The following is a 22,355-nucleotide window of genomic DNA, read 5'->3' on the forward strand; positions in this document are numbered from 1 at the left end:
CAAAAACAAAAGTCTGAGGGGTTACCTGATAGAGGGTCTTTAAGATTATGAAAGTGTTTGATAGGGTAGACGTAGAGAAGATGTTTACACTTGCGGGGAGACCAGAACTAGGCGCCATGAATATAAGGTCATCACTAATAGTTGAGGCGAATAGCATAGATACATTTAAGGTGATGCTAGTTAAACACATGAGGGGGAGAAAGGAATAGAAGGATATGCTGATGGGGTGAGATGAAGTAGGGAGGGAGGAGGCTCGAGTGGAGCATAAACACCGGCATGGATCTGTTGGGCCGAATGGCCTGTTTCTGTGCTGTACATTCTGTTTAATTCTAAATTGCGGTTGGGAGGGGCGCAACAAAAGCTGGCAGGGTATTGTACTGGTCCCATGTTCTTTTAACATTTACATCTCCCTTCCAAACTCTCTCACCACCTTGTATTTCAAATTCATATTATGTATCGGGGGGGGAAAAAAACTTATTTGGCATTTTAATCATGCCAATTTAAAGTTACCTTTAATTGTATTCAAACTTGCAATATGCTCGGCTACTACTTGGCAATCCATAATAATTTGTGCAAATGAGTAAGATGTGAATTTAATTTAGGAACCCTATCACTATCTCATCCACTATTGGAGAATGGATGTGGCTTCCAATTGCTTGCATTTTATACCAGCATAACTACAGGGCAGTACCTACTGTAATATCAGCTCAGTAATCACCCTTAAAACTTGCCAATAACCAAACTTGTTAAAATTATTATTTAGCTGCTGCATTTTGCATTGCATCTCCAGGTTAGTCATTAATCCTCTAATACATCTCCAATATTGTGCTGCCAAGCCAGATTTTATAGAACTGATATTCAACAACAACAACAATAACTTGCATTTATATAGCCACATAGGAGATATTAGGGCAAGTGACCAAAAGCTTGGTCAAAGAGATCGGTTTTAAGGAGCGTCTTAAAGGAGGAGAGAGAGGTAGAGAGGCGGAGAGGTTTAGGGAGGGAATTCCCGAGCTTGGGGCCTAGGCAGCTGAAGGCACGGCCGCCAGTGGTGGAGCGATTAAAATCGGGGATTGAAGATATTAACTGATGTAAACGTTGCGCTTGCCTTTTTAATAATGGAAATCGACCCTTCTCGAGGTTTTTCCTCAGCCGTGTTATGCCATTGGATTTATCGGACCGCTAATTGGGCAGCGGGATTCCGCTATGTGGTATAACGACTTTGTGATTAATGGACGGCGTCGACACACGTTTTGAAATCTAAAGTTTTGGACAATAATTATTTACTGAAAATATATATCAATTGTCCCATTCCAGGTGTATTCTCAGACTGGACAATGCTGTCAGAAAATGTTTTCAAAAGAGAGGTATGATGTGAAGATTCCACCCCAGCTTACCAAAGGGGAGATTATTCTGACAGGTGAGTTGTGGCCATGATATCAACAGTAATAACACTTTCTAGTTTAAGACTGATACAAGCCAAGGCCTGGACGTTTTTGGTGTGTGTATAAATCTGCTGCCTTGCGTATATGTTTTTTTTCTTGCACTACTGTTTAATGGAAAAGCCTTTTTGTCATCGATATTCAAGCATGAAATATATTAATATATTGTCACTTCCACTGTTCAGTAGAAATAGAAATGCTGGCATGTTCCCTTGAAGGGGAAAGTCTACATTACTTGATTATTCTGTTACACCAGTTTTTCAGCACAGAGGCAAAAAGCCGTGTTTGATCTAACTGGGTCAGAGTATTGAAATTCTGATCTCTGTGTGTATATAATCAATGGCACATGCAATCTGAGTATTTTACTACAATGAGATTTTTATAGCAGTTTATTTCTTTTAGCTACATTTACACATGTGCTGGTAAGAATTTAATTTTAGCTGGATCATGGTGCATTTTGTAATTGGTGCTATGTAAACACTCATGGTAATCCCGATGTTTTATCTTGTTGAGTTGATTGGTGTATGTTGACTCCTGTGCAGTGGAAATTCTTTTCAGTGTGTCCATGTGATCTGCCAATGTGGAAAATTAGACTTTCATTCTAGAAATAGTCTTTAATCAAAATTAATAGTTATCGTGTAATCAAATTCCACTTCCTTTTTAGGAACGTAGGAACTGGAGATGACCATTCAGCCCCTCGAGTCTGTTCCGCTATTCAGTTAGATCATGGCTGATCTGTATCTTAACTCCATCTACCGCCTTGGTTCCGTAACCCTTAATACCCTTTGCCTAACAAAAATCTATCAATCTCAGTATTGAAATTTGCAATTGACCCCCAGCCTCAACAGCTTTTTGGGGGAGAGAGTTCCAGATTTCCACTCCCCTTTGTGTGAAGAAGTGCTTCCTGACATCACCCCTGAACGGTCTGGCTCTAATTTTAAGGTTATGGCCCCTTGTTCTGGACTCTCCCCACCAGAGGGAATTTTTTTATGTCCCTCTCTTCAATATTAGCTGGAAAACTGGTACATTTATAACTTTTTTTTAAAAATTCCAGTTGTTAGGTGTTTTTAATATATTGGAGGAGAGTTTGATTATTATGGGTTGTCCACACCACCTGAATGTCAACACACGATAACTATCAATGTTGATTATAGGCCAGTTCCAAAGTTACAGTGCTTAAATCCAACTTTGCATACATTTATAAAAACAGATCTCAGCAACACATCCAAATGAGCTTTCATTGATGCCTTTCAATACAATTCAGCCCATGCGATGCTTTACCCAATTTGCATGTAAGATGGTACATAGCTCGGAGTGTGACATAGGACGGATCGAGCATCGAGAGCTCCAGATAGTGCCATAAATCTCACGGGTGAAAATCAAACGGTTTACCAACGTCATCAGAATTTAGGATTTGCTACTTTCTTGTCCCTTGGTACCCTGCATTACATTCACTCGGATTCCTTTAGGGCAGCTTTGTGTATTTAGTTTTAGTTTCATTGGACGGAAGACTCATTTGATTTGAACTGCTTTAGGGATTTCTTTCCTTGGACGTTACACATAGGGATAATTTTATGAATTAGTGTCCCTGAAACAGAGCTTCCAATGCTGGAACTGTTCATAGGAATATCGGGCGTGAGGGTTAATGGAACTGTTTCATGGGCCGTCTAATTTTCTGCTTATTAAACCTAAATCTCAATTGCTCTAAAGTAAGAAGAACTACTTAAAATGCTTTTCATCAATTTGCATACTTAACATAACTTAGTTATAGCACTGACTTTAAGTCAATGTAAAGGAGCTGAATTTCCCTGCCCTAACCTTGGCGTCCTATTTGACCCTAAGCTGAACTCCTGACCCCATATCCGTTCCGTCACCAAGACCGCCTACTTCCACCTCTGCAATATCGCTCCATCTCTTCCCCTGTCTCAGCTCATCTGCTGCTGAAACCCTCATCAACGCTTTTGTTACCTCTAGATTCAGTGATTCCAATGCTCTCCTGGCCGGCCTCCCACCTGTAAACTTGAGCTCGTCCAAAACTCTGCGGCCCGTATCCAAACTTGCACCAAGTCCGGGTTCACCCACCACCCCTGTGCTCACTGACCTACGTTGGCTCCTGGTCCAGGAACGCCTCGATTTTTAAAATTCACGTACTTGTTTTCAAATGGTCTTGCTCCTCCCTACCTCTGTAACCATCTCCAGCCCTACAACCCTCCGAGATCTCTGCGTTCCCCCAGTTCTGGCCTCTTGCGCATCCCTGATTTTAATTGCCCCTCCATTGGTGGCCGTGCCTTCAGCTGCCTAGGCCCTAAGCTCTGGAATTCCCTCCCTATGAACATGAACTGATTGAGCTAACTAGTCTGTTTTTGTGTTGTAATTTCTATGTAAGTCTAGGAATTCATTAAATTTGTGGGCTGACACATATAAAATGACTGTAAAAGATCAACTGGTTCACTAATGTCCTTCAGGGAAGGGACCAGCTACCCTCACCCTTACCTGGCCTACGTGTGACTCCAGTCCCACACAATGGGCTCAATTTTAAAATAGTATGGGTTTCCCAGACGTCCTTGTGATTTTGACATAAGGACGTCTTTTATTTTTTTTGTTGGTTTCTTGTCTGACTGACCGGCCTGATTGACAGGCTGGTCTCAGTCGCGGACGGGAGAGCAGCCAGGGAGAGGACGTCTTCAGGTAAGTCTTTGTTCGTATGGATGGGCGCGGGGGCACAGATGGACGGGTGGGCATAGGTTGGCACGGGGTCATGAGTCATGGGGGGAGGGATCCGGGGTCAGTCACGGGGAGGGGTTGGTGTCTGGATTGGGGGTCATCGCGGGGGTCCGCAATTGTTGAGGGGGAGGATCGGGGGTTGGGGGATCAGAGTGTGGGAGGGGATCGGGATCGGAGTGGGGGGGGAGGGGAGGGTCGGGGGAGGATCAGGGTCGAGGGTCGGAGGATCGGAGTTAGGCGGGAAGATCAGGGTCGGGGGGAGGATTGGAGGTCCGCAATCGGTGGGGGGGGGGGGTCTGCGATCGGGTGTCGGGTATCCGCAATCGTTGGGGGGGGCGGTGCAGGTAGGCTTGTTGAGCCTGGGGGAAGCACTCCTGCTCCTCTAGGCCCACAAGCTGTGCCTTTCTAGGCACCTACCTGTTAGTCTCGGGCCTTCTCGCCTCCTTTCACAAGGTGTAAAACAGCAAGCCCGGGAATCCCAGCCCCCCCGGGGTTGAAATCGGAAAGTCTAGAAAAATGGAGGCCCGTAGCCTCCTTGAAAAGTTTTAAGGCCCGACCCGCCTCCTTGGAGTGGGTTGGTCGCCTGCCCCTCTTCCTGCCTCAGTAATAAACGGAAATGGGCGGGATGGAGGCGGGTCTGAAATTGTGGCAATTTTCAATGCTCCCGCCCCCAAACCACACATTTTTCACTTTTGAAATTGAGCCCATTGTGATTAACTCTTAATGCCCTCAGTGTAACTAGAGATGGACAATAAATCCTGCCTTGCCAATGTCGCCAACATCCTAAGAACAAATCATTTTAAAAATAGCATGTGAATTTTCATGGGCAATGTATCTATTTGAAGTATGTGTTATTTTATTGCAAGGAATCTTACAACACCAGGTTATAGTCCAACAAATTTATTTTAAAATCACAAGCTTTCGGAGATTATCCCCTTCGTCAGATGAATGAGTGAAAAGGTTCTCAAATCGCATATCTTATACTAGGCTGGGACAGCATCACACCAATCAAAAGGTGTCGTTGTTATTCAAACAGGCCAGTCACGGAGAACAGCACGTCCCAGTACACTGGATATACATTGTGTCAATTATACAGACAGGCAGAAAGAAACCCAAAATGGCAGAGAGAGAGAGAGAGAATATTAAAAAACATAATTTTTTTCCCCTTTTTGCTGGTGGGGTTACGTGTAGCGTGACATGAACCCAAGATCCCGGTTGAGGCCGTCCTCATGGGTGTGGAACTTGGCTATCAACTTCTGCTCGACGATTTTGCGTTGTCGTGTGTCTCGAAGGCCGCCTTGGAGAACGCTTACCCGAAGATCGGTGGCTGAATGTCCTTGACTGCTAAAGTGTTCCCCGACTGGGAGGGAACCCTCCTGTCTGGCGATTGTTGCGCGGTGTCCGTTCATCCGTTGTCGCAGTGTCTGCATGGTCTCGCCAATGTACCATGCTCCGGGGCATCCTTTCCTGCAACGTATGAGGTAGACAACGTTGGCCGAGTCACAGGAGTATGAACCATGTACCTGGTGGGTGGTGTCCTCTCGTGTGATGGTGGTATCCGTGTCGATGATCTGGCATGTCTTGCAGAGGTTGCCGTGGCAGGGTTGTGTGGTGTCGTGGACGCTGTTCTGCTGAAAACTGGGTAATTTGCTGCGAACGATGGTCTGTTTGAGGTTGGGTGGCTGTTTAAAGGCGAGTAGTGGAGGCGTGGGGATGGCCTTAGCGAGGTGTTCGTCGTCATCGATGACATGTTGAAGGCTGCGGAGAACATGGTGTAGTTTCTCCGCTCCAGGGAAGTATTTTATTGCCACTGTTTTGGTAAAGAGCCTAGTACATCTATATATAATATTTTTTTTAAATTCCAGTGCAATTTTATGACTGCAACATGGGAGAACACATTGAGTTAAGTACCAATGATAACCATTTTGGAATCCATTTCAATGGCTCGGTGTATGCAACTCAATCTCAAACCATTGACACAACATATGACTTCAAAGTGTTGTCAGAGGATCTGAAAACGTATCAGATGTGGGAAGTGAACATCCATTTAATCTCTTCAACAAACGATTTAGCAAACAAACCAAATGAGGTAAGGAACGTCTTTCAATAAAACTTACTTGTGAGTTTCGATCATAGGGTATAATCGTTTTGATTATTTTTGCAGCTTAAAAATATGATTCTTCATATGTTCGGCTCCAGATACAAATGGAAACTTTCTTGTAATTACACGCAGGAAGAGCAGATTCCCCCATTCCTATGCAGCGTGGGCCTCCCACTTCCTCCCAGGCTTCTATCATGGCCATGACCCTTCATACCTGCATGTAGGGCCAGTAGATGGACTGCAGTGTCAGTTGTTCTCCTCCTGTGTTCAGCAGCAAACAGGAGAAAAAATGACTCGGCTTTTAACTCATTGTAGTTTTCAACACTTCTTTAGTCTAATTTGGTAGGTTTTTTTTGACGCACAATGTATTATTCCGCTACTAAGCTGGAGTTGTATTTAAGGTGGCCTGTTCCAATAATCCCACGGGGTGTAATTGGTCCAAACCACCCTGTCAATTAGTCTAATTGCTGTTAGGGCCTTTACTCTCTGGAGTTTAGAAGAATGAGAGGTGATCTCATTGAAACATACAAGATTCTGAGAGGGCTTGACAGGGTAGATGCTGAGAGGTTGTTTCCCCTGGCTGGAGAGTCTAGAACCAGGGGGCATAGTCTCAGGATAAAGGGTTGGCCATTTAGGACTGAGATGAGGAGGAATTTCTTTACTCAGAGGGTTTGTGACTCTTTGGAATTCTCTACGCCAGAGGGCTGTGGATGCTGAGGCATTGAGTATATTCATGGCTGAGATAGACAGATTTTTGGATTCTAGGGGAATCAAGGGATATGGGGATCGGGCAGGAAAGTGGAGTTGAGGTCAAAGATCAGCCATGATCTCATTGAATGGTGGAGCAGGCTCGAGGGGCCGTATGGCCTACTCCTGCCCCTATTTCTTGTGTTCTTATGTTAGCTTGATTTATCTTTAGAAATACTTTTTAAAGATTATGAAGCTGTTTCCATTGGCAGGAGGGTCAGTAACCAGAGGGCACAGATTTAAGATAATTGGCTAAAACGCCAGGGGGGAGTGAGGAGAAATTTTTTTACGCAGCGAGTTGTTACAATCTGGAACGTGCTGCCTGAAAGGGCGGTGGAAACAGATTCAATAGTAACTTTCAAATGGGAATTGGATAAATACTTGAAGGGGAAAAATTTGAAGGGCTAAGGGGGAAAAGGCTGGGGAATGGGACTAATTGGATAGCTCTTTCAAAGAGCCAGCACAGGCACGATGGGCCGAATGGCCTCCTTCTGTGCTCTACGATTCTGTAGTTTTTCTGCTGTTTTGTGAATGTGATATTTGAACAAATCAGATGCAAATATGACACACAACTTGCACGTGTCATACTTTCAAGAGTGATGGATGTGGTAAATTTTATATAGTTTATATATAAAAATGATTGTGTGTGTGTGTGTATATAAATATTACACATATAGGAGACAATGTCAAGACCAGGGTTACGTGGGGTAGAGGGCGGTGGATAATTGGACCAGCGTGCTCAGAAGTAAGATTTTTAATAATATAAATATACAAGGGCCAATATCCTATCTGACCTTTGCCCCAGGAAATGCCACTTTAAAGTCAAATATTCTGCTCTTACTTCCATGTGATAGGAACGTACGAACAGGAGGAGGTCATTCAGCCGCCCGAGTCTGTTCCACCATTCAATTAGATCATGGCTGATCTGTATCTTAACTCCATCCACCCACCCTAGTTCCCTAACCCTTAATACCCTTTGCCGAACAAAAATCTATCAATCTCAGTTTTGAAATTTTCAATTGACCCCCAGCCTCAACAGCTTTTTGGGGGAGAGAGTTCCAGATTTCCACTCCCCTTTGTGTGAAGAAGTGCTTCCTGACATCACCCCTGAATGGCCTAGTTCTAATTTTAAGGTTATGCCCCCTTGTTCTGTTCTCCCCCCACCGGAGGAAATAGTTTCTCTCTATCTACCCTCTCAAATCCTTTAATCATCTCAAACACCTCAATTAGAGCAACCCTTAATCTTCTATATTCTAATTCTTTCAGATTATTATTTGTAATTAAATAGCAAAACATAAGGGAACTTGGGAAGCAGAGAAGTAGAGTTGGTTGGAGCATCATGGGGTCCTCTGCAGTACAGAGTGAGTGGCTGGATTATGCAAAAACTCAGGTGCCACAGCGCCACCATTAGAGGGGGAGGTGTAATTACTGGGTGACAAGTTTACATAGGCAGGTAGCATTATAAATGTGGGCATAAGAGGGTAGGATTTGTTACGCCTTGCGCCCATTTTTCAAGCATAAAACGGGCCAATGCTGACCGATATAGCAGTGGGAGGGCCCATGCCCAATCTGCCTGGGCGTCCGGGCCTGACCCACTCCGTGTTTCTCAGCGGTCATTATTCAATCCAATCCCGTACCCAGGAATAACCTTTGAACAAGTGGCCCGACATTTGGTATTTGCGATGCGCAAGCGGCCTCAAAAACTCTCATTTTTATCCTCCTTTTCCTCAATCCCTCCTCCCTCATTGTCATTCCCCTTTCTTTCATACCATGCCTCTCATTTCCACCCTATCTCATTCCCCAGTCTCTCTCTCTCTTTCATATTTTTCTCTCTAATTTCTTTAACAGTGTGTCTCCTTCTCTCATTCTCTTTCGCTCTCTCTCTCTCATTCTTCTGTCTCTCTTTCTTTCTCTCTCCTTTGATATCGCATTCTCCCATTCTATTCCCTCTATATCTCATTCCCTGTTCTCCCTCTCTCGATCCCCACTCCTCCTGTGTCTCATTCCCTGTATTTCCGTTTTTATTTTTCCCCCTCTCTCTCCCCTGCTTTCTCATTCTTCCCCTCTCTTTCGCTCTCTCTCATTTCTCTCCCCACTTTCTCATTTATTAATCATATTTATTATTTCACTTCCTGTCACTATTTCTCGATCTTCCTCTCATTCCTCCTCCCTCTCATTCTTCCATGCTCATTTCTCAAAACAATTAAAAGAAAAGCTTCTTTTGCACACTTGTGCACCTCTCTCTTCCTCCTTCCCTCTGTCTTTCTCTCTGTTTTACATTCCCACTTTCTGTCTCCTTTTTCATTCCTTCTCTCACTCTTTCTTTTCATTATTCCTTCTCTCTCTTCTGTCTTTCAATTTTCGCTTTTCCTCCCTCCATTCATTTCTCTCTGCTCCTCGTTCTTTTCCTCCTTCCTCTCGCTGTGTTCCTTCCCCTGCCTGTCTGTCTTTTTTTTTTTTGTCTCTCATTCTCCCTCTCATTCCTTTCTCTTCCTCCACTCTCCCTCTCCTTCACGCTATTCCTGATTCATTCTTCTCCACACCCTCTCACATTGCTCCTCTCTCTTTTCTCTCATTCTGCCTCCTTCATTCCCTCTCTCCTCGGATTTCTCTTTCCCACTCTATCCTCTCCTGTTACTCTTTCATTCCTCACCCATGTATGTTGTCATTTCTTTCTCTCTGTATTCCTCTTTATCTTCAGGTCTACCCATCCCCTGCCTCTCTCTCCACCTCCCCCTCCACCCTTCAGCAAGTGAGTGTGTGTATGTCTCTCACAGACATCCCACCTCTCCCATTGGGGAAAGATTGATTATAAATATGTGCGTGTGAGAGACTAAGACTAAAGAGAGTGAGAGGTTGTGAGCAGCTGCACGTGAGAGAGTTCCTGACTGATTATCGTAGTTTTTTTCACGAACATACATAAAATGCACTAGATCAAACCATTTTGCTTGTGAATTCCTGAATGCTCTCCAGGTACCAGGCACTGGACCCAGGCCATTTTTTTCAGCTCGGCCCACGAATCTTCCAGAAAGTAGGTGCTGGTAAGTTTTGTGACAGCTTTTACTGCAAAAATCTGAAGCATTTTGTTTCGTTGCTTCTGCAGGTTATCAGATTAAACCCCCCCGTAATCCATTTTCCAAAAGTAAGCAAGTCAAGACGACAGAAGAGAGAGTGGATCATTCCTCCAGTTTCTGTTCGAGAACATGAACCACCAATGAATAATCCGATTGCTGTTGTAAGTAACGTAGAAATTTTGCCTCACAATATTGAAATATGAGCCACTCGAATGACATTTTCAAAAATAATTTATTGGAGCATTTTAAGAACCCTTGAATTACCCCAAATGTGAGAGTTGTGTTTGGTTAAAATGATGAAGTAGATTTAAACTGGAGTCAAATATTGAGAAAAACTGAAATTCTTTGGTTTGTTTTATGAAAGCAAAACGGTTGAATATCTCCATGTAACATCAAGGATGGTAAGATGTGGATTCACAGAGGCAAGGAAGTTATGCTAAACCTTTATAAATCACTGGTTAGGCCTCAGCTGGAGTATTGTGGCCAGTTCTGGGCACCAACCTTTAGGAAGGATGTTAAGGCCTTAGAGAGGGTGCCACGGAGATTTACTAGAATGGTGCCAGGGATGAGGGACTTCAGTTACTTGGAAAGACTGGAGAAGCTGGGGTTGTTCTCCTTAGAGCAGAGAAGGTTAAGGGGAGATTTGACAGAGCTGCTCAAAATGATGAGGGGTTTTCATAGAGTAAATAAGGAGAAACTGTTTCCACTGACAGAAGGGTCGGTAACCAGAGGACACAGATTTAAGGTAATTGGCAAAAGAACCAGAGGGGAGATGAGGAGAAATTTTTTTACGCAGCGAGTTGTGATGATCTGGAATGCACTGCCTGAAAGGGCGGTGGAAGCAGATTCAACAGTAACTTTCAAAAGAGAATTAGATAAATACTTGATGGGGGGGGGGGGTGGGAAAAATTGAAGGACTATAGGGAAAGAGCAGGGGGTGTGGGGCTAATTGGATAGCTCTTTCAAACAGCTGGCACAGGCACGATGGGCAGAATGGTCTCCTTCCGTGCTGTATGATTCTACAATTGCAAGTACTGCGACTGTCCGCAGAACTGCATGTGACAAATAAAAGGGTTAATGCAATTCCTCTGTTAGAGAATGCAATTTATTGTCGTCAGGTTCATTATTATTAAGTGTCTTTTACCATTTCTTCTCTCTTAGATTAAGTCAGATCACGAAGTCAATCGGGATATAACCTACACCATTACAGGATATGGGGCTAACAATCCGCCAATCAATATGTTTAGAATTGATAAACACACTGGAGAATTAAATATCACAGGAATGGTGGACCGTGAAGAACACCCACAGTTTGTAGTAAGTTATCGTTCACTTTCAAGTACTGCTGGATTATGGGGACAATTTTGTTCTTGATTAAACGTGGTCCTTCTGTAAAACCTTTCAAATATTTTGCACCATGAACTTTAAAGGATAAATACACCGATCTCATTTGGTGGGCAGCCTCGTTCGGAGGGTAGGCACCTCACAAAATTGACGCTACCCTGCCGTAACCCTACATTTAGAATCATAGAATCATAGAAGTTTACAACATGGAAACAGGCCCTTCAGCCCAACATGTCCATGTCGCCCAGTTTATACCACTAAGCTAGTCCCAATTGCCTGCACTTGGCCCATATCCCTCTATACCCATCTTACCCATGTAACTGTCCAAATGCTTTTTAAAAGACAAAATTGTACCCGCCTCTACTACTGCCTCTGGCAGCTCGTTCCAGACACTCACCACCCTTTGAGTGAAAAAATTGCCCCTCTGGACCCTTTTGTATCTCTCCCCTCTCACCTTAAATCTATGCCCCCTCGTTATAGACTCCCCTACCTTTGGGAAAAGATTTTGACTATCGACCTTATCTATGCCCCTCATTATTTTATAGACTTCTATAAGATCACCCCTAAACCTCCTACTCTCCAGGGAAAAAAGTCTCAGTCTGTCCAACCTCTCCCTATAAGTCAAACCATCAAGTCCCGGTAGCATCCTAGTAAATCTTTTCTGCACTCTTTCTAGTTTAATAATATCCTTTCTATAATAGGGTGACCAGAACTGTACACAGTACTCCAAGTGTGGCCTTACTAATGTCTTGTACAACTTCAACAAGACATCCCAAATTTGATTTGCGAAAACATGAACATACGAAAGAGGATCGGAAAAGACCAACTAGTTCATCAACATAGGATAAGGGGTAGGCCATTCAGCCCCTCGAGTCCGTTCCGCCATTCAGTTAGATCATGGCTGATCTGTACCTGACCTTCATTTACCTGTCTCTGCTCCATATCCCTTAATACCATTACTCAACAAAAATCAATCAATCTCAGTTTTGACATTTTCAATTGACCCTCAGCCTCAACAGCTTTTTGGGGGAGAGAGTTCCAGATTTCCACTCCCCTTTGTGTGAAGAAGTGCTTCCTGACATCACCCCTGAACGGCCAAGGTCCAATTGTAAGGTGACGCCCCCACCAGAGGGAATAGTTTCTCTCTATCCACCCTATTAATTCCTTTAATCAACTTAAACACCTCAATTAGATCACCCCTTAACTTCTATACTCGAGGGAATACAAGCCCAGTCTACGCAACCTGTCCTCATAATTTAACCCTTCAAGTCTATTCCATTCCAGAGTGGTGCAACCAACATGTACCTTCTCCCCCCTCCCCACACCGCCCACAACCTCCCGACTGCCGTACAATCTCCTGGGAGAAGCAAAAAAAAGACCAGAAAAAAATCTTAAACAATTTAGGAAAAACTCTGGGAACTTCCTCTCTGACCCTCCGAAGACGCCGATGAAACGATAGGCAATGAAAGGAAACCCAAAATGCAGGCACGTGAATCATAGAATCACACAGCACAGAAGGAAGCCGTTCGGCCCATCATGTCCATGCCGGCTCTTTGAAAGAGCTATCCAGTTTGGCCCACTCCCCCCCCTGCTCTTTCCCCAGAGCCCCGTAAATTTCTCCTTTTCAAGTGTAACCAGGTAACAGCTTCCAGTGACTGTAGGCCCAGGTCTCGGAGTTCCTTCACCGACTAATTGATGGTCAGCTGCCGTAAGTGTGGTGGGAGGGCCACAACAGGACAGCTCCTCACACGCTCATTTTCATGACATTCTAGACGGCCAAGTCCAGTGTCATGTACCAGGCTTTCTGGTCACCAACTGCTTAAATCAGGTGCTCGTGTACAGGGCTTTGGTAAAGACACAAGCCCATGGTGAGGCTGGATCCTCCTACAAGAAGATGAGCAGTGGGCCAACACAGGACTAAGCCCTCACTCCCTGCAAAGATCTCCCCGAATTACCACTAATATACACCTCACAGCTTAGTCTTGCATCTCACAAATGAGCATTTTATTTGCATCCCAGCAGCCCTGAACCATTAGAAAGAAAGAACGTGCATTTCTATAGCGCCTTTCATGACCTCAGGATGTCTCAAAGCGCTTTACAGCCAATGAAGCACTTTTGAAGTGTAGTGACTGTTGTAATGTAGGGAAACTGTAATAAGGCAGAACTGTAGGACGAGCAGATCTGTATTTCCAACAGTTTGACCTGCATTCGGACTCCCTCATCTCTCTTGGCAATGACCGAAGTCCACTTCAGCCCTTCTTAGCATGGCCCCGACAGACGGTTTCTAAGCTAAATCTGGTAACCCCCCTCTCCCAAGTACTGATGTGAATCACTAACACTGATTGTGCCTTCTAATTAATTCCTTCAAGATCCCTTAAGCTTTGCACAACCACAGTGTCTACCCCATGTCCTTCTGGCCCTAGCCCATTGTTCAATAGAGTAAGTTCAGCGGTTCCATAACCCCGCAAACCCACAGGTGTGGCCCAGGATTTGCAAGGGCTGACTCGATTCAAAACCTCATCTCTCTGGGTCCAATTTATGGATGATTTGTGAAGGAGAGCAGAATCTCAGGGCTCTACTCTACGCGTGTGTACATACAAAAGGAGAGAAAGACTTGGATTTATATAACACCTTTCATGACCCTGGGACGTCACAAAGAGCTTTACAGTTATATTTTTTTGAAGTATAGTCACTGTTATAATGGGGAAACGCAGCAGCAAGGTCCCACAAAGAGCAATGTGATAATGACCAGATAATCTGTTTTAGTGATGTTGGTTGAGGGATAAATATTGGCCCAGGACATATATATATATCTACTAATTTCATCTCTCTTATCTCACTGAGTCTTTTAACTTCTATTTCAGCTAACAGGTCAAGCCAGATATCCCTCTGGTGAACCAGCAGAGAAGCCTCTATCACTCGTAATTAAAGTTCTGGATATAAATGATAATGCTCCAGTCTTCACACAGCACGTGTTTGAAGGCAGTGTAGAAGAATTGAGTGCGATTGGTAAGAACCGTGTGCTTTTCTCGAAGTTATTAATATAAGGTCAATTCAACGATCTCATCACCCCAATAAGGAATTAAAAAATGCTTTTTTTTTTGCTTACCTTGCTTTATTCCTGGCCGGGGTTGGAGGGGTGGGTGGGGTCATGGAGGTGCTGCTCCCCCTCGGGAGCGGGTTAAAATGCCATCGGGGTCTCGTGTACGTTATGGGACCCTGATTTGGTGTCTGATGGGGAGGCTCAATGGCCACCAAAAATCAGCGGTGTTAGAATCACCGGTCGGCGGGAATGGAGTCGGAAATGGAGATGTTCAGCTGACTCCGTGCGTCTCTCTCCGTGACCGTTCTTTTTGCCGTCGTCCAATGTTTGATACAGCTCCGGTGGGTTTTACGGATCTCCTGGAAATTTTAACCAGAACGTTGCTTAGTTCCTCCCTTATTTGCATAGGGTGTTTGGGATGCCCTCCCTAAACCTCTCCGCATCTCCACCTCTCTCTCCTTTTTTTTGTTTCACCTTATTGGGACTAATGGAAGCACAATTACCCCTTCCTTTTATAGCCCTCCACCCCTACAACCCTCCGAGGTCTCTGCGTTTCTCCAATTCTGGCCTCCTGTGCACCCTGATTTTCTTCGCTCCACCGTTGGCGGCCGTGCCTTCAGCTGCCTAGGCCCCAAGCTCTGGAATTCCCTCCCTAAACCTCTCCGCCTCTTTTTCTTTAAGATGCACCTCAAAACCTACCTCTTTGACCAAGCTTTTGGTCACCTGTCCTAATATCTCCTTATGTGGCTCAATGTCTAATTTTGTTTGATAATCGCTTCTTTGAAGCGCCTTGGGACGTTTTACTAGGTTAAAGGTGTTGTATAAATGCAAGTTATTGGTGTTTCCCAATTTCCCCAAGTGCGTTGTAGGCATTTTAATCGGAGAAACTGGGAACAAACTTTTTTTTTCGCCATTCAGCCTAAAGATCTCACCTGAGCAAGTACAATTTTCATTATATTTATTCCAGGTGTCTTCGTGTTACAACTAAATGCGACAGATGCAGATGAAGGTGAAAATGCTGCAGTTGCCTACAAAATTCTATCCCAGGGAAACCAGGAAATGTTTGTGGCTAAGTCTAACGGAGAAATCAGAACAATGGGAACTACCTTGGACAGAGAGGTTTGTGCCAATAATTTACTTTCTAAAGTACATTAATGCAGTTTAAGTGAACTCACAAATGGTGTTGCTGTATGAAGCATTTTAATACCAAAGAGCCTGTTTTACAAGTTCCTGCTGCCAGTGGGACAACCATTAATCGATGGTGAACAGTTGGCATCGTAAGCCCACATTTTCAATACTCACTGACAGCGGGCAAGGTTCCCCACCGCCAGTGTGGACTTATAGAATTGTCCCATTACAACCCAAGAAATGGTAAGGTAAGGAACATAGGAACAGGAATGGACCATTCAGCCCCTCGAGCCATTCAGTTAGATCACGGCTGATCTGTATCTTAACTCCACCTACCTGCCTTGGTTCCGTAACCCTTAATACCCTTGCCTAACAAAAATTAGAAATCCGCCTCGGGCGGTATTGCGCCTCCCGCCGGTTATAGGCCCCACCCGATAATTGAGTTTAATTCGAGCCAATGGGACCGATCCTCAGGAGGGCGGTATGAGGGGCGGCCCAATAAATCGGGCCGCCCTTTTATGCGCAACTGCCCCCCCAGGACAACATTAAAATCTTATCTGATAAATTGTCATTTTCAGCTCGGAGCTTCAAAATGTTGGGGGCACGTGTCTGGAGACCATACGCGAATGATTTTCTATCGACCCGGATAAGAAGTGAACTGGGAGATGTGCAAAGCCAAATTCCCAGCATGCAAAGCTCTGTGCCGATGGCGCTAAAGACAAAACCCGGAACAGTAACAGGGCTATTTTGTCTTGAACGCTGGTTGCGTAATGGCCATTGTAGATACGAACTTGGTGGAAGAGCTAGCTAGTAATTCAAACCAAAAAACCACCTCTGTCCATGCTTTATTAAAGTGTCTCCATCGAGACTCCCGAGTTCTCTCAATGTCGTCAGAAATCATCGACATGTTTTCCAAAATAAAGGATGTATTTGTTTTTTTTTTAAAAACAAGTGTACAATGCCAGCCCGTCGACATTGTGGCTGGGATTAATTCAAAGAAAAGAAAATTGCATTGGGTGTAACGGGCTGCCAGTTCGGGAGCACCTATTCCAGGCCATCGCCAAATACCCATTTCAACCCCTCCAGTTATCTTTGTAACACAAACATGTGTCATTTTAACTGTTTTATGAATGAATCGTGTATACGCCGAAACATTGCGATCCTATTAGAAGTGAAGGTGAATTCACCATCCCGCACTCCTGGCGGGGAGTGATTGGAGTACTGTGAACAGCTCTGGTCTCCACATTATAGAAAGGATATAGAGGCACTGGAGAAGGTGCAAAAAAGATTCAGAAGGATGATACCAGAACTGAGAGGTTAGACCTATCAGGAAAGATTGAACAGGCTTGGGGCTCTTTTCTCTAGAAAAGAGAAGACTGAAGGGTGACCTGATAGAGGTCCTTAAGATAATGAAAGGGTTTGATAGGGTAGATGTGGAGAAGATATTTCCACTTGTGGGGGCGACCAAAACTAGAGATCATAAATATAAGATAGTCACTAATAAATCCAATAGGGAATTCAGGAGAAACTTCTTTATCCAAAGAGTGATTAAAATGTGGAACTCGCTACCACAAGGAGTGGTTGAGGCAAATAACATAGATACATTTAAGGGGAAGCTAGATAAACACACAAGGGAGAAAGGAATAGAAGGAGATGTTGATAGGATTAGATGAAGAAGGGAAGAAGGAGGCTTGTGTGGAGCATAAACGCCGGCATAGACCAGTTGGGCTGAATGGCCTGTTTCTGTGCTGTAGACTCAATGGCGGAAAATCTCAATAGGGGCCGTATTTGGGCGCGGGTAGCGTGATGCGCTATTACCCCGCGCTCAATGGCCCCTGCGCAGGCAGGACACAAGTTTCGACCCACCCCAGGACTTGCCTGCAATCAGTGTTCCTTTCCAGGCCTTGCACGTGGAATTAATGCAATTCACACTTTCCACCACCAGAGGGAGCTCAATCTCTTAAAGGGAGGACGTTTCTTAGAAATCACTTAAAGATAGTTGGTACCTGTTATTTGCTGAAAATAACAGTCTACTGTCTGCACGGAGTCTGAACGGAGATGAAACATCGCACATGTAAAACACAGATGCAGGTCCCATCCCTACGTTTACACACTGATGAGTTATGTTAAAACCTTGAATAAAGGTTGCGCACTACTAAATCCCACATCCTCCAATCTGCTGATCTGAGTTGGTACCAGGCCTGTGAGAGTGCGTGCACCAAGATTCTCCGCTGATGCACTAGAGACCTTGAAGCAAGAGGTGGACAGAAGGATGGACATTGTATATCCGTGGAGGGGGGTTTGGTTGGGGGGGAGGGCAAGAGGCCCTCCAGACATATACTCAGAAGGCAGTGGGAGGCAGGGGGACGAAGTCAATGCCAGGCGCACAGCATCATGAACATGGATGCAGTGCGGGAAGACGTTCAATGCTTTGACATGAGTGGTCAAGGTGAGTGAGGTCAACTGTCAAGTGGTGTCTCCCACCAACTGCACCACACACTACACCCCCATCACCCACATACCAACAAACTCTTTCCATCAGTACTCAACTCTTCCAATCAGATGCTTCCTCTCACCCTTACACATTACCACTGTTACAAGTCACCCACCCACGACTCACAGGCCACACACAGTGGCAGCTATTCAACCATGACAGGCACATCACTCAGACGCATGTCCTGCTTTCTTGCAGGAGAAGGTGACGCATATCAAGAGGCAGCAAGTGGCAGTGGCATTTAGCCCGTTGAGCCTGTTCCGCCATTCAGTGAGATCATGGTGGACCTGTGACCTCACTCCATATACCCGCCTTAGCCCCATATCCCTGAATACCTTTGGTTCACAGAAATCTATCAATCTCAGATTTAACATTCACAAGTGAGCTAGCATCAATTGCCGTCTGCAGAAGAACGTTCCAAATGTCTCCCATCCTTTGCGTGTAGAAGCATTTCCTAACTTCACTCCTGCACGTCCTGGCTCTAAATGTCCCCGCGTCCTAGTATTGAAGTCTCGGAGACTTCCAAAAACAGTTACAAATGTCTTGGCAGCCAGAAGCAATAATCCAGCCACTAACCTGTAAATCCTGCATGGTCCCTTTAAATAGCGCTGGTGGGGGGTCCTCCAGGCACTCTAAGACACGTTCAGATGGTTGGGGTTAAGACTGTGCATTGAGTTGAGCGTTAAGTCCCAAAATGGTGTCTACCACTTTAAATCAGCGTTGCACACTGATTGAAGCCGTTTTCTCCCTACTTTACATGATTCCAGCGTTCGTTATCTGCGCCTGCGCTAACTCCTATACCAAGATGGCGTCTGGCGCACGTCACGCAGGAAACGTGCATGCGCATCCAAGACGCCATCTTGGATGTCGGAGAGGCCGTGTAGCGCCGAAACAACGGGAGTTACACGGCCCAATTTAGCGCCCAATGTAACTCGATGATTGTAGCACGGTTTCCCACTGGGAAAGTGGGTTCAGGGAATTTATCCTTATCTCCAAGGGGACCACGGTACATTTGCAATTGATAACATTCGTTTAAAAAATACTTATAAAAGGGTAAAATGACTGCTGATTTGTTAGAAAGAGTTATGCAGTGGCACGGACAGATTTGTGTTTCGAGCGTTGACCTTTGCACAGTGGAGGCTCATTGGGGATTTGGGGATGCAAGTCCACGTGTTTGGCCATCTGGTTTCTGGCTGCTGCTTCTGCAGTGGCCTTCCGATCGCTGGGGACGAAAGGGGGGTGGGTTTCTCTCACTTGCCTGATAAGTCCTCAGCCTGCCCCATAAACCCCTGGCCCGCTCCTAGGGCAGTCCCCATGTGCCAGGTTTCTTGAGGCGCCCATCTGAAGGGAGTATCCAACTGACAAATGAACAGAAAAAATGAGATGGGTGGCTGGGACTATGCCCCCTCCCGCTAGGGTCGCCAACTCTGGTTGGATGTATTCCTGGAGGTGTCATCACATGACCTCCTGCCTCCAACTGCCCCGCCCCCACACTCCTGCCATTGGTCGTCTGACATGTCCATCCTCAGGGTGCACCGCCTTCCCACGGCCAATCAGGAAGCAAATAGACTCTTCATTACCCGATTGGATGATTCTTGACCATTTTTTTCCCCCCTGTCCGATATTTTTATAACTAGTAAGCAAAAGAGTTCAAAGAAAATGTTTTAAAAACCCATAATTTATTTTAATACCCGCTATGATTTTTCTCCCGGGTGTTTTGCTCGTAGCAGTGTCCTGGAGATTTGTCTTTAATTCCTGGAGACTCCAGGGCAATCCTGGAGAGTTGGCAACCCTACTTCCCGCCTCATCAAAAATGGGAACTCTGGGCCTGCGACTACTACAGACACAGGCTCACTGGCATCACCTGGGAAAGGCCCAGGAAATTCCGACGGGACACAAAGGGGACAGAGACCTGAAGTGATAAAGTCGCTGCCCCTTTTCCCTCTTCGCTGGGCTAAAGTGATTCTGATTTTGCCAGGGCACAGCGAACTGGAAAATCCACCTTTTATTTGTTTAGCTGGACATATATCCGGAAAGTGAGTCTGAAATTTCAAAAAATTAATATATATTTTTTTTGTCCTGATTTAGACCAAGGATTTATATACGTTAACCGTGGAAGGCCGTGATTTAAACGGGGATGCGGGTGGATTATTTTCAACAGCAAACGCTCAGATCAGGATCCTGGATGTTAACGACAACATTCCTACACTTGAAAAAGATGAGGTCGGCTATTTCTGATGAATGACAGCATTTTGCATTTGTGTAATTCTGTACAGTCATTTTCATACTGCTAGTGTTGTGGACATTTTTACAAAAAGGGAGACATAGGGACAGGAGGAGGCCATTCAGCCCCTCGAGCCTGTTCCGCCATTCAATTAAATCATGGCTGATCTGTACCTTAACTCCATTTACCCTCTGACACTGGTATTCCCTATCATTCTGTGGTTTGAGTTTAAATGTTCAAACTTGTGTGTGTCTTGTCTACGTGTGCTTGACCTTCAGTATTATAACTTAATGCAAAGCCATCTCGTTTCTACTTTATTAATGCATTTTACTTTAGAGAAGCTCACCATGCACTCGTTTACACTCACGGTCTCCTGCGACGGGCAGCAGTAATAGAGTTCCCCCAAGACGGACGGGAGAGGGTGGGAGGGGAGGGGAGTTAAATATGGGGGAACGGGGCTGATATCGAGCGTCCTGCCGTGGGGAGACGGGACACTCCATTGACCCATTTAAACAGGTCACACGGTGCAATTTGGGAGGCCGATTGAAAACTTCCTGTTGCTGAGCCAGTTTCCCAGGGTCAATCTGGCCGGCCTCCCCCGCACCCTCCCCGCCTCCCCGTAAATATCGGGGCCATAGCGTTGCGTATATTAACCAAATAATCGAATGTGATGTGTCAGAATACTTTTCCCGTCTCTTTAATTTTTTTTTTATGTTCTGAATTTAAATCTTGCCCATTGATTTCTGTAGATTTACGAGGAAATAGGTCAGTGATTTTGTGTTTTAGACTCTGTGTAAGTGAAATGGATTTACGTTGGATGACTGCAATCACACTTTGAATAAAATGCCTGCTGCTTGTTCTCTTGTCTTCAGTATGAAGTATCAGTGGAAGAAAATTCATTGACGGACGAAGTTACACGTATAAAAGTATTTGATAAAGACCAGGAACGCACTGATAACTGGCTGGGGCACTTTGATATTATTGAAGGAAATGAAGGAGGACACTTCAGGTTTGAAGTCGATGAACAGACAAACGAAGGAATTTTGGTACTTCAAAAGGTACAGTGAAAATCAAGTAAAGCCTGTGTTAGTGTGTGGTCAGAGTAGGAGATCACTATAGTAAAGGACACTAAAGAAACTTTGCCCTTTTTCACTGCAAAGATATTCAAACCTCGCCAGATTTTTTCACCACGTGATTAAAAACCCAGTGGCCCGGGATTTGCTGGGATAATAACGGCGAGTTTAATGGCGCTCACCGTTATGAGTGCGTAAATCGGCCAGCGGCCTGTGGCGAGGGAGAGATCCCCCCCCCCGTGAGTTGCGAATCGCCACAAGTCGCTGGACGATTCGCGCCGCTCCGCCGTTAGCCTCGCGAAAACGGCAACCCCTCCGTGCGATTCATGATATTGTTGCCTTTGCGCCCTAAATACGAATTAAACTCGCCGCAGAAAGTTAGGGCTGGTACTTAACAGCGTAAGGACCCCTTTAATGAGGAGATTTATGTTCCTGCAATTCCACTCAATCTCTCCGGCCCAGAAAGGGAACAATTGAAACTGTTGAGTCTCAATCCCACAGGTGGTAAATTGTTCTTAGAGGTATTTAAAATTTACATTTTTTTATAAACTTTTTTCATATTTTTCCTTTCTGTCTTTTTTCTTTCCCGCTCGGAATCCAATCTTTCTTTCCTTCACTTTATCTCTCTTTCTGTACCTGATGTGACTCTAATTCACCCTATTTCCTTCTCCATCATTCCTCTGTTTCTTTTCCCATCCTTAAACTTCATTGGTTAAGGAGATAGACTGTTGGTCCCATCGTTCACTAAGGTCCCAGATGCCCTGTTGCCCTCGCCATGCCCGTTAATCAGAGCTCACTTCCAGCAAGTTAACATTTTTGAGCTGAAGCGTGAGGGGGGAAAAAGTCGAACTAACGGGGCACGTCGCGAGATGCCCCACTCCAGTAAAACCTGGGCCCAGATGATCACTTGATGCAGAAGCTCTTCGGTTATGTTCAACTGAAGCTCATCCCTCCAGTCCTC

The 22,355-nt window shown here is 45.0% G+C and overlaps 1 protein-coding gene across 2 annotated transcripts in view; it reads left to right on the top strand.

Annotated features, from left to right (window-relative positions):
• Nucleotides 1-22,355, top strand: part of LOC137309960 (desmoglein-2-like) — a 68,844-nt gene that overhangs the window by 18,169 nt on the left and 28,320 nt on the right. For both annotated transcript variants that reach the window (XM_067977956.1, XM_067977963.1), the window contains exons 2-9: nt 1,318-1,420; nt 6,032-6,255; nt 10,118-10,249; nt 11,250-11,405; nt 14,297-14,441; nt 15,443-15,594; nt 20,186-20,320; nt 21,194-21,379. In XM_067977956.1, coding sequence (XP_067834057.1) covers nt 1,318-1,420; nt 6,032-6,255; nt 10,118-10,249; nt 11,250-11,405; nt 14,297-14,441; nt 15,443-15,594; nt 20,186-20,320; nt 21,194-21,379 — 1,233 coding nt within the window. The remainder of the gene's footprint in view (nt 1-1,317; nt 1,421-6,031; nt 6,256-10,117; nt 10,250-11,249; nt 11,406-14,296; nt 14,442-15,442; nt 15,595-20,185; nt 20,321-21,193; nt 21,380-22,355) is intronic.

This window comes from Heptranchias perlo, chromosome 3, assembly GCF_035084215.1.
Source record: "Heptranchias perlo isolate sHepPer1 chromosome 3, sHepPer1.hap1, whole genome shotgun sequence".
In the NCBI taxonomy this organism is placed as follows: Eukaryota; Metazoa; Chordata; class Chondrichthyes; order Hexanchiformes; family Hexanchidae; genus Heptranchias; species Heptranchias perlo.